We start from the raw sequence: 12516 nt of genomic DNA, 5'->3' as shown, positions 1-12516 counted from the left end.
TACCTCAAATCTCTGGTTGGTGACTTTTTTGCCTTTTCTGCTCCATGTGATTTTGGGTAGTGGATCTCCTGTGGCTTGACATACGAAGGAGGCCACGCCCCCCTGAACACCTATCTGATCAGTGGGCATACGAGTGAACCGAGGAGCACCTGCCAAGAAGGACAGAGAATGGTGGTTTGTATAAGGTGACCCATAATTAACTATGACTGGGTCAATACAAGCCCGGTTAAAGGGATAGTTCACCCAAAAATTTAAATTCTGTCATCATTTACTCACCCTTCAATTGTTCCAAACCTGTATGAATTTTTTCATACTGAACTGGATTTTCTGCTGAACACAAAGATATTTTAAAGAATATGGGACACCAATATGGGCCCCTTTAAGTTCCATAGTATTTTTTTATACTATGGAAGTCAATGGGGCCCATCAACTGTTTCGTTACCAACATATTGATACAAACATCATCTTTTGTGTCCAGCAGAGTATTGAAATTCATACAGGTCTGGAACAACTTGAAGGTGAGTAAATAATGAAAGAATTTTTGGGTGCAAGAGCAAAAGTGTCTTCAGGATGGGGAAACTCTCTTCTAGTATTTAAAATCTCCAGAATGAATATGAATGCATCCATACATTGTTAAGTTCTCATATAGAGTAGTATAACTTAAAGGTAGGGTTTAAAATGAACAAGCGACAACTGCACTTAATATAACAGTATAATAAGTTTACTGCATTTATGCATATGTCATGACATGCACAGTTAAGCCAACTATTATTTTCATGTTTTAAATGCTATTGGTTAAAAAAAAAAAAAAAACTTGCATTCAAGTTACTAAAACTTTATGGACCAATTGGCAAGAAAGTTTTACCTGCATTTGGCGCTTGTTAATTTTAAACCCTGCATGTAACCCTACATGTAAGCCGAATAATTATTTTTACATTGTACCAAATACTAAAACTCTATTGTGACAATTACATTAAAAACTCAAATCAGTCGTTTTAAATAAAATAAAACTAAATGGATTGGATGCAATTAGATGCAAAAAAGAATCATATGTGAGGACCCCTTTAAAAATAATGACCACATTGATCGCCATTGTTGAAAATGACAATAAACCTGACTTTGACTTAAAGTCATAAAACCTCTTTTAAGGGGTCATATAATGCCATTTTTGTACAAGCTAATATGATTATTTAGGGTCTAAATTAAAAGTTTGTAATATACTTTAATTAAAAATTCTCATTAGTATTGTAAGAAAACTCATTTTACCTGGTCAAAAACAGCTCTGTTTTCAGCACGCCGTTTAAGTGCATGTGTCTTTAAATGATAATGAGCTTTGCTCACCCCGCCCCTCTGTTCTGTGCGTACACCGCTTGTTAACGCAATAACACAATAACCATAACGCGTTGTTCATTATAAACGTGGGATTATGAATTATATTGAGAACGTCGTACATAGAAAACATGCCGTAATGTACTCTGAGTGTAAACAGCCGCATTCATCGTGAAGCGTGCAGCAAGCGATTTGCAAAGATTAATATAAATATTAATATTAATAAAAAGGTTAATAAAGCGTTACACTCACTTCAGTTCTTCTGGAGGTGCAGCAGGAACACGAATAGTTGGTACCGATCCTTTTTTCAGGAGCAGCTTCTTAGCAAAACCAGCTTTATACAAGACCCTCGCTTGTAAAGCAGTCTGGTGTGTGAAATGATTTGCGCAAACATGAAATCATTGACGTTGATCGTGGGGAATATTCCCTTCGAAAACAACTCAGCCACTGCGCCTTCAGCGGTTCGGATTTAGGAACATCAAAATGACTGATGTGTTCCTTATTGCACCCAAGAACAGAACACCACAATCGCTTAGACGCCATTCTGCTCATAGACAGTGCTCCAGCTATCAACAATGACGCGCAGACTATGATTGACAATCGTGGGAGGGGCGTCGATTTTGTGACATCACAAAATCGAACGGCTTGATTTGAGATGGGGGAAAACATATAAGAAGATTTAAAAAAAAAACACTGGATGGATTTTTATCATTTTATGATGGTTGTGTACAGGCACTGAGTAAAAAATAAAGTATAAAGTCGGCAACACCTAAGCTCCAAAATTATCAAAAATATTTATTATCAAGACAACTATCGCATAGCGGTAACGTTTCGAGCACGCAGGCTCTTCATCAGGCACTGCCAACACACATTTCAGTACAATTAACTTGTAAAAGTGCATGTACCATTATATGACCCCTTTAAAAATCAGGCAGTGACTTCATGCGTGCATTAAAAGTGCATTACAGTTAATACGAAAGACAGAGTGAATTAACTTGTAGATGAGGAAAAGTGCGGATTAGCAGTGTGATTGACACATTCTGCAGCGCTTGCTAATCCACTCGGTCTACGGATGTCACATTAATCTGCTCTATAACCCACTGACCAGCAGCTCTAAACTAATGGCATGTGTAACTAACCAAAGGTTCAGCTCCTGGTCAAACAGAACAATGTAAGAGCGTGGTTGAATGTTCATGTCGTCACCCCAGATGATGTGCAATGAAATCTCTTCATCTTAACTTTACATGCTTTAATCTGCACAGGCGCAGATAACATTTGCACAACAACGCCATTGAGTGCAACAACTCTTTCATTTTCATATTTAGAATAAAATTTTATATTCAATTACAAAGACCATAGAGAGAACAATACAAATTTTATAAATATTATTATAAAATAATTAAATAAAAATAATTAATACAATTATTATTTTTTTACACCCACATAATAAATCTATTTAATAAATTAAATGAATACAATTAACTATATTTGATTTTTTTCTGCATTTCAATTCTTAACAACTAAAAACACAATGGTATTTTTTCCCTCTTCTACTAGAGTATAACAAAATGCAGGCCTGATTATCTGCTTAAATGTTTTGCCATGATCATCAAATGAAAAGATGTATTAAATCCATGTATTAAATGTTGACGTCATTTCTTTACGTAGTCAGCGAAGGGCACAGTTGTCTTGTAAACACTGATCCGGACATTTGGTGCAGTGAAAGAAACGTTGGAGGATAGTATTATAATCCATCCAACTGGTTTAGCATTATGAAATTGCTTAGAATGTTCACAAACCTTATTTTTTTAATTACATACTACGTTGTAAGCTGCATTAAAGTGTGCCTTTATCCTTTACACTGGTGGGGATTGGGGAACTAGAGCATTTCATGAAAAGAGCCAGCAATTATTCTGAGTTTCAGAGGATTCTGCCACTGTTTCATATGTTTTTGATGCCTGTATACTCACTTTGTGTATGCGCCAGCTGGAGCATGCTCAGTAGAATCAGTAGTACCGGCTGGTAGGCGCTTCTGTAGATCATGTGACCTCTGGCCATCCTCTCATTGGCTTGTCTGTTTATGTGGATCACCAAGCTGTAAGTGCACTCATAACCTAAAATACATATGTGAACAAGCAACCATATCTGTCAGTCACATGTGTAGGCCGCAGCACATGACATGAATCGATCGCATTAATCAATTAGTACTCTGTGTGTAAGACTTTCTCTGAGGATCAGATAACAAATTACTGAGTGGTCAATCAATTCCTGAACAATGAACATATCATTTAACATAGAGCCTTCACAGGCAGAGAGTAGTCTAGCTTGCATTAAAGGAATAGTTCACCCATTTACACACCCTAATGTTGTTCCGAATGAATGAATGAATGAATGAATGAATGAATGAATGAATGAATGAATGAATGAATGAATGAATGAATGAATGAATGAATGAATGAATGAATGAATGAATGAATGAATGAATGAATGAATGAATGAATGAATGAATGAATGAATGAATGAATGAATGAATGAATGAATGAATGAAGCTGTACAACTTACTGAAAATCTTTGCATAAGTTCTGTCATTCATGTTTAGGGATATTCAAATATGGTGCATCAAGGCCGACTGTCGCTGACATCAAAACTGGCACAAATTATGTATTTTTATGATTTTTTTATGATTTGTTTTTTAAGCTTGACAGCCCTAGTCCCCATTTAATTTCATTTACAGAAATGTTCCATGAATACATCCTGCAATAGATATCTTCATCAAATATGAATTAAGGTTTCCACAAAAATATTAAGCAGCACAACTCTTTTCAATATTGAGAATAATAAGAAGAAATGTTATTGAGGAGCAAATCAGCATATGAGAATAATTTTTGAAGGATCATGTGACACTGAAAACTGCAGTAATGGTTGCTGAAAATTCAGCTTTGCCATCACAGGAATACATTAAAATTTAAAATAGACGAGTTATTTTAGATTGTAATATTATTTCACAATATTACTGTTTTTACTGTATTTTAGATCGAATAAATGCAGCCTTTTGGAGCATAAGAATCTTCTTTCAAAACATCTTACCCAACTTTTGAACAGTGGTGTATGTGTTCAGAATGGCATGAGGGTGAATTAATGATGTTCCTTTTTGAATTAACTATTTCTTTAATTTAGTTCAGAGAATAATGACAGTAATTGTCCTCCAGCGTGCTAAACATTTCTAAGCGATAAACTTTTAAACAATTTGCCAATTCTCACACTTCAAAGCTGTCAGCCGAGTTAGTAGAAATGTTTTTTTGGGGGGGAAATAGCTGATAGTTGGACGAACAAAAACTGTTAACATCTGTTCTGGTTATAACAAAAGTGGGACAAAAAAAATAACTGGGAAGTTATACAAAGTTCAGATTACAATAACTCTGTAAAACTTTAAGTAAAAAAAAACAGCATGGAATATATGATAATACATAACAGCTCCTAAAGGCCTCTCTCTCTCTCCCCAGCAGGCCGGAAAACTTTACCATAAACTCAATAATTATAACCTAGAGCCCATAAATGTATAATGTATCTTACTTCTAAAAAATATAACGAAGAGAACGAAAGAGAGAGAGAGAGAGAGAGAGAGAGAGAGAGAGAGAGAGAAAGAGTTGGGTGGGCAGTTGAACTGCACTAAGTAAAAGTTGCATTAAATATGGATGCTGTGCATGGGAGATTGCCACAGATGGGGGTGTGTTGGGAATCGCTATGGTAACTCTGCCCCCATGAGCACCACGCTTGTCACATCACATCACATCATTAGGAGAGAGAGTGGTTGCAGACCCCCTCATCCGTGCTGCCTATCCATATTTAATTCCTCCACTGCACTCTGAGGCTTCCTTTACTTTTACAGTGCTGAGAGAGAAAAGACCACACGTGTTACTTCCTGCAGGGAATCGTGATGATGTAGGAAACGGGGAGTGAAGAAGGAGAACGGTGACACATACAAACCCCAAATGAGTGTGTGTTTCCACAAGTCTGGATTCGACTGTGGAGGAAATGGGTCAATCTGATCTCTGACTCATGTAAAACTGAAGCCCTTCAAACCCCTAAACCTACACACACACACCATCTGCCTCATTTGGAAAACACTCCACAGCAGCTTAACACAATCCCTAATACACATTATTATCAGGAAAATACGTAGATGCACGCAAGGCATACGCAAACGCACAAATACACTGAGTTTATCCACCAAAGATGCGTCACATCTAAAAGTCTAAGACCACTAATGAAAATGCTTATATTTTCTTCTACTTTATATATTTATAATTTAATGAGTGAAAAATGAGTGAAAAAAAAATAAAAAAAAAATACATTATTTAACAATAAATAAATAAATAAAATTCAAAGTCAGATAGAAATTAAAATTGAGAATTTTCACTTTTTTTACAGCATGCACTCAAGCTGGAATAAACTTCACAAGTCTGATTATCCATGTTCAGCATTATTTGAAAGAGCCTCTTCTTTGAAAAAAAATTGTATCCTAGAACTAACTGTTTATTTACAGGTTAAATAAGAATTTATTTTTCGATTTGGACAATGTGGATATTGTGCGTGTGTCCTGGTAAACCCTACATTATCGGGACAAAATGGTAGGTTTAGGGGTAGGGTTAGTGTAAGGGGACACAATATACAGTTTGTACAGTATAAAAATCATTGTCTATGGAAAGTCCCCATGAAACATAAAAAAAACTCAACAAGTGTGTGTTTGTGTGTGTGTACATGTTTTTCTACCCCGGTGGGGACTTCAACCTGAATGCACACAGACTCATGGTGACTTGTGTCACAGTTGAGGTCCTCATGAGGAAACAAGCTTCTAAATCATACAGAAAGAGGTTTTTTTTGACAATATAAAAATGCAGAAAGTTTTCTGTGATGGGTAGGTTAGGTTTAGGGGTCTGGTTAGTGTAAGAGGAGATACAGCTTGTACAGTATAAAACCCATTACGTCTATGGAGAGTCCCCACAAAGATAGTAAACCAGACATGTGTGTGTGTGTGCGTGTGTGTGTGTGTGTGTGTGTGTGTGTGTGCGTGTGCGTGTGGGGATTATATTCCTCTCCCCTGTGTTAGAGCCATATGCTACCCTGCCTAATCTGAAAAGAACAGAGATCATTATGATAACCTGATATTTCCTGCTTCAACTCCATTTGTGTCAGAAGTCGATAGCTAAGCTTTGTGGCCACGTCTGTGTGCATATGAGAGAGACAGAGAGAGGGAAACATAAGAGACTATGAAAGTAAGCCATCAGCAAGCGCATATATGTGTGTATTTGTGGAACAGCGAGACATAGCTACTGACTAAACAAATCTGCATCTTAATTACTTATTCAGATGCAACGAGTCAAATAATTGATATTTATTACTAAGGCACCAATCATGTTAACATGCACCGACACAATTAGCCTGCAATTAGGCGATGAGAGGGCTAACAGCATATCAAACAACAGTGAATGACGAGCTTTCTTTTGAGAGACCTTCGTCGTCCATTGTTAAAGGGATAGTTAACAAAAAAATTACACTTCTTTTAGTATTTATTCACCCTCATGTCGTTCCAAACTCGTACAGCCTCCTTTCTTGCATGGAACACAAATTGAGATATTTTGAAGAATATCCTGGCTGTTGACCAGTTTACATGTAGATTTTCTCCTACGCACAAGACTTAAGTTTACCTGGGGCATCACCAGTCGACACCCAAGCGTCTACAGTCGACACTTGCAAAATTATACTCAGGTGAATTCACCTCTGATCGAGTTGGTTGACGCCTAAGATAGCTATTCTGAACGCATATAATAGTTACCTGACCACAAACTAACCCCTCCTAAAGGCCTATTTATACTTCTGCGTCGAACTCAGGCCGTAGCTACGTCGTAGGCTATGTGTAGCGCGCGTACCCTTCGGCGTACCCTGACGTGCACCTCTCCAAAAATGTAACAACGCGCCAACTCTACGCGGACGCAAGCGCTGTGATTGGTCTGCTAGGACCGCTCCCATGCTCCCTCTTCAAGTGTAATTGCGCGTCAACGCGGACAACGACGCAGAAGTATAAATGAAAATCAACGCGTTGTCTACAGCGTAGAGCAGGGGTGGGCAACTTCGGTCCTGGAGGGCCACTGTCCTACAGAGTTTAGCTTCAACCCTAATCAAACACACCTGAACAAGCTAATCAAGGTCCTCAGGATTACTAGAAAATTACAGGCAGGTGATTTTTTCAGGGTTGGAGCTAAACTCTGTAGGACAGTGGCCCTCCAGGACCGAAGTTGCCCACCCCTGGCGTAGAGGCTCCGGCGTAGGTCCAACGCAGAACAATAAATAGGCCTTAAGAGTCTCACACCGAGTCGAACAACGTCTTTTTTAACACTATCACTTGGGAATAAGGTCTCTAGTGTTCCACTAACCTGCTGCACAGCAATAACTAAACAGACTCCAGACAATGCCTTCGAATGCCTTCACTGCCGGAGGATAGAGAGAATCCCACCAGCAAAAAGAATACAACAGTTTTTATAGAATAGGAGCATGGCAAAGGTGACATGATACATTACATAATTTTCCTACAATAAGATTGGTACTTCATTAGCATAATTCAGCAAACCTTTTTGTTACTAGGTAAAAGCAAACTCTGACTTCTTGATTTACTTCACTTTGTTACTCGAAGTCATGGGTTAATAATTTTATCTGTCTAGTTTCATTTCCCCTTTTGTTATCTTCAGACATGATTCAGACACACTGACTGACTGAGTGTTTGGGGACATTTCAGGTTTCAAAATCATATAATTGTTAATCCTGTTTAATAACTGTAAAAAAAAATTATCATACATGCAAAACAATAACCATGCAATGCAAGATCAGATTATTTCACAGTGGCGATGCCAAAATGTAAGCATTTATGTATTCCACTCTTTGTATTCCATTCAGTTTTCGATGATGTGAGTTGTAATGTTAAATGTCAGTAGGAAACTTGTACTCATATTCTCCTCTCATGTTTGCAGTTTCTATGACTGTACTACTTCTCATTCGCCTACACAAGATGAGAACACATTTTTATAATTTCTTGGGTATTTCTATGATATATATACAACCAGAAACACTCACTCTGGTTGGATTCGCTTATATCTGCAGGAAGGATGCAAAAATCTAGTAGTGACGACTGGTTTATTGTTTAGCAGTTTTATGCTAATTAAGGAAAATGGTTTAATGCGTTAGCATGACCACAGGAGTTTCAGCTTATTAAGCATAATGGGTTTAAGAACATGCATGTACGTAAACGCACTCGCATTTTTTTGTAAGAAGCAATGCTGTTTGATGCCATTGCCATTTAACCTAACACGACATCTAAATCTACCACATTTGATAATGATGGTGCTTTTTGTCATTTTGGTATGTTAGCACACTCACTGGCGTTCAATCACAAGATATGCGAGAAGCAATGCTGCTTGATGTCATTGACGTCAAACCAAGCAAAACGTCTAAATCAAACCTAACACAAGGTCTACATTAAAAATCTACATCAACATCTAAATCTACTTTTTCTAAATCTAAATACATTCAAAATCTGCCACATTTGATGATGCTTTCATAGTGTTTTTTGTCATTATGGAGCACTTTTCATTATATAGAAATGATTGACCAGGATATGCTTTAAAAATTCACCTTTTGTGCTCCACATAAGAAAGAAAGTCATATGGGTTTGGAATTTCAAGAGAATTTGGATGAACTATTCTTTTAACGTCTACACAACTTTTATACTGTATTAAACCACGTCCCCTGTATTTCAAGTGAAAAAAGGAACCAGAATAATGTAGGCTTTGAATGACTACAGTTAAAGCTCAATAGACGAGCCTCTACACTCCCTCGCAAACCCTGACTGAGCGATGCACTCTTATTTTGCTGAACCACGTCAGTTTTTAACTATTAAATCAATTTGTGCTCTAAGGTCCATGGACATGATATTATAACTATAGATGGAGCTGCAATGCCAATAATACATACGACTTCTGATCTATTAATGCTGTAGGGGTCTTCAACAGTTAGTTTGTGACAAGAAAAAATTATGGTGAGTAAACTTCAATAGAATTAAGCTAAAGTTAATAAAATGAAGCTCAGCTAAATTAAGTATTGCCCCTTCCACAATAGAATGCATTACGTAAAATTAAAATAAAAAATTAAAACTCTCTGTACATAGTTAATGATCATTTGAATGGTTTTGTAATGTAACTAAGCATTATAGCATACATTCATTTGATACTATATGCATATTTGAAGGCCAGACTTCAAATGTAACAGGGGGTCCCTGCTCTGTCTTTTATCCACCAGGGGGTCCTTGGCCTGAAAAAGGTTAAAGACCCCTGCTGATCTTCCAAGCAAATCTGTTTATTCATGTAGAAGACTAGTGAAACTTGTTTATATTTGTTTGTGCATATAGAGTGTAGTGTGTGTGTGTGTGTGTGTGTGTGTGTGTGCCTCAGATGAGGACATGGTAATAACGGCAGTTACATAAGGTGATTTGCAGTATTGGGGAGGAAAATTGCTGTGTGTTTCCTAATGTTTGTACTCTAACATACAAAAACGCACACTGAATCGGATATAACCACTAACTGGAAAGAGAGATTACCATTGTGTACTAGGTACCCAGTAGCTGAATCAAATCCAAGTTTTTTCATTTTCAAACAGGTTCTCTAATATGCATCCCATCACATGAGCACTCAAACATATAACAGCAAGGAAAAACAATTCTTTGGCCATATGGCCGCTGTAACTCAACACAAGAACATGTAAGTCTGTTACAAACACAAACTCTACAAAACCCCTCATTAAGTCTCAGTACAACAGATGCAGCTGTCAGGGCAAGAGACAGATGAGGACAAAATGACATGTAGATGTGGGACAGTCTTGCTGGCAGGCACTCATTGCCTTGACAATGCAGAACTCCAATTAGAGTTACTTTGACATGGAGCAGCTGAGACAGTTAACAGGTACACACATCTGTCTCACCCTGACGAAAAGTGACCCGAAGCTTCTACATATGGAATGACACAATCATATGGGTCCTCTGCGTGCTTCAAGTGGCTTTTTTTTTTTCAACAAAACAAACAAAAAGAACTACTTGCCTGGATGTGCAGAACTTACAATTCATTACAAATAAAATGTATGCCTAAATAACTTTATACCATGGTCTGTCTCACTAGACTCCAAATACTCAATTCTGATTGGCTGGAAAGTGTGGCTGCACAATATATTGTTTGAGCATCGATATCACAATGTGTCACATCGCAGGATGTGCGACGTCAAGATCGTAGCTGATCCACGATACGTACAGGCTAGCTGCCCCCCAGTTCGGAACACATGTGATTCACGGATTAATTGCAAAGTTTATCCATCATCATATTGTAAAAGTTTATCATTTGCACGTTTTTAAGTCCTGTCAGTTTAAACATCGAGCACAAGAAGACTGGAACACCGAATTCTGTTCTCTTTCTCATCTATTTGTGCTTGAAGGGACACATACATACAAAATTAAGTCAAAATGCCCGTCTCTGCGAGAATCCTGGTAAACACAGTAAACAATTGAAAAAGAAAACAGATTTCATCATTACATTGGACCCGTGCATTCGTCTTAAAGTGACAGCAGCCTAATAAACCTGCATCTGTTTGTGTCACCAATGTTAATCAAGCAACAAAAGAGAAAAAGCAAACCCCTTTTTGTAGCTTTTACAAAGATAAATCGTATTAATTATTTAATTCTATTTTATTTATTAAGTGAAGGCAGTGTTATTTTACATTTGATTATTCAATTCCTGTACCTGAATACTGTTAGGTTAACCTGAAAAACATAAAGCACTGCTTATTTCATTTGTATCTTTGTTCTATTGTATTTATCTATGCTTGTAATTCGTTGAAAAGCCGCCTCTCATGTAGTGCACGAATACTGAACTGATTCCTCTTTCGTGTCTTCTTGCGCTTGAACGGACAAACACACAAAAAATGATGTCCAAATATCCTTGTAAACACAGTCAGTTATGTCTTAACTAAGTGAACGTAAACAGTTGAAAAAGAAAACACATGTGTAACAGTATATTGGATCTGTGCATTGTCTTAAAGTTACAGCAGGCTACTAAACCTGCTGCTGTCTGTGTCATTACTGTTAAATGAATTAAATAAATGTGATGGAAATTTTAACATAGTAAGTTTTAGAATTAGTTTTGTCCAATATTAAGGAAATTAAACCAGATGGGTGAAAAACATGTTACACGCTGGTTGTCTTGTGATAAACATATTTGGTGGCTCAGCCTTGAGCAATCTATGTGCATCTTTCTTTTTTTTTTTGTTAGTGCCACATGTGCAGATAACAGAATACCATGTAAGGAGCTGTTTTACCTGACTAATAGGAAGCTCTCACACATCCAACGACCACAGGGGATGGGTGGCCTTTAAGTGTTTTAATGTGAATTCCCTTTTGGTCTCTTCTCTGTATGTAAGAGGGTCCTTCTTGCAAGAATAAAAACCTTATAAAGACACTTTGTTGGTTTTTACAAATCTGCCTTTGAAGTTTATTTTTCACTCACTGATCTTGAATGAATAACTTTTGTAACTTTAATAAGGATTAATCTTTTTTATTTGATTTCAATTTCTGAACTTGAACCTGTTCAGTTGTATTTATTTGTCCAGTTGCTAATTTGTTCTTTTGTTCTTACTGAACTTTCATAAAGTTTTTTTCATAATTTTTATTAGTTTGTCTATGGTTTATTAATTAGTTCTTCTTTAGGCTGCAGTTTTTTTTTTCATAGTACTCAACAGAATGTTTTGCAAAAAGACAGAATGTTTTTTTTTTATTGGAATCTAAAATCATTAAGAATCGGAATCGATAAGCAGAATCAGAATTGCTCAAATTCAAACGATACCCAACCATAATCGCTACATTCTATTTCTCAGCAACGAGGGGGTAACATCATTGTTTTTGAAGGAATTAAACTCACTGCTTCATTGTTAGTAGAGAGAAATGCTGCACAGATCCAGGTAATTCGCAGTCTCATCTATCTCTCTTTCTCTCAATCAATGATTAATTAAAATAAATGCAATAATTAATTCATTCAAATTAATGTAATCTTACCACACTACTATATCTCTGTCTGATTTAAAGCGGGCAGAATGCTA

At 36.9% G+C, this 12516-nt stretch overlaps 1 protein-coding gene across 1 annotated transcript in view; it reads right to left on the bottom strand.

Annotated features, from left to right (window-relative positions):
* Positions 1-12516, bottom strand: part of ptprdb (protein tyrosine phosphatase receptor type Db) — an 87405-nt gene that overhangs the window by 45400 nt on the left and 29489 nt on the right. The window contains exons 5-6 of the mRNA XM_084399961.1: positions 3300-3443; positions 4-149 (exon numbers count right to left, since the gene is read on the bottom strand). Coding sequence (XP_084256087.1) covers positions 4-149; positions 3300-3387 — 234 coding nt within the window. The 5' untranslated portion in view covers positions 3388-3443. The remainder of the gene's footprint in view (positions 1-3; positions 150-3299; positions 3444-12516) is intronic.

The sequence above is a fragment of the Rutilus rutilus genome (assembly GCF_951802725.1).
Source record: "Rutilus rutilus genome assembly, chromosome: 2".
Classification (NCBI taxonomy): Eukaryota; Metazoa; Chordata; class Actinopteri; order Cypriniformes; family Leuciscidae; genus Rutilus; species Rutilus rutilus.
Note: the sequence above shows the minus strand (reverse complement) of the source record. Positions and strands in the feature narration are given on the sequence as shown.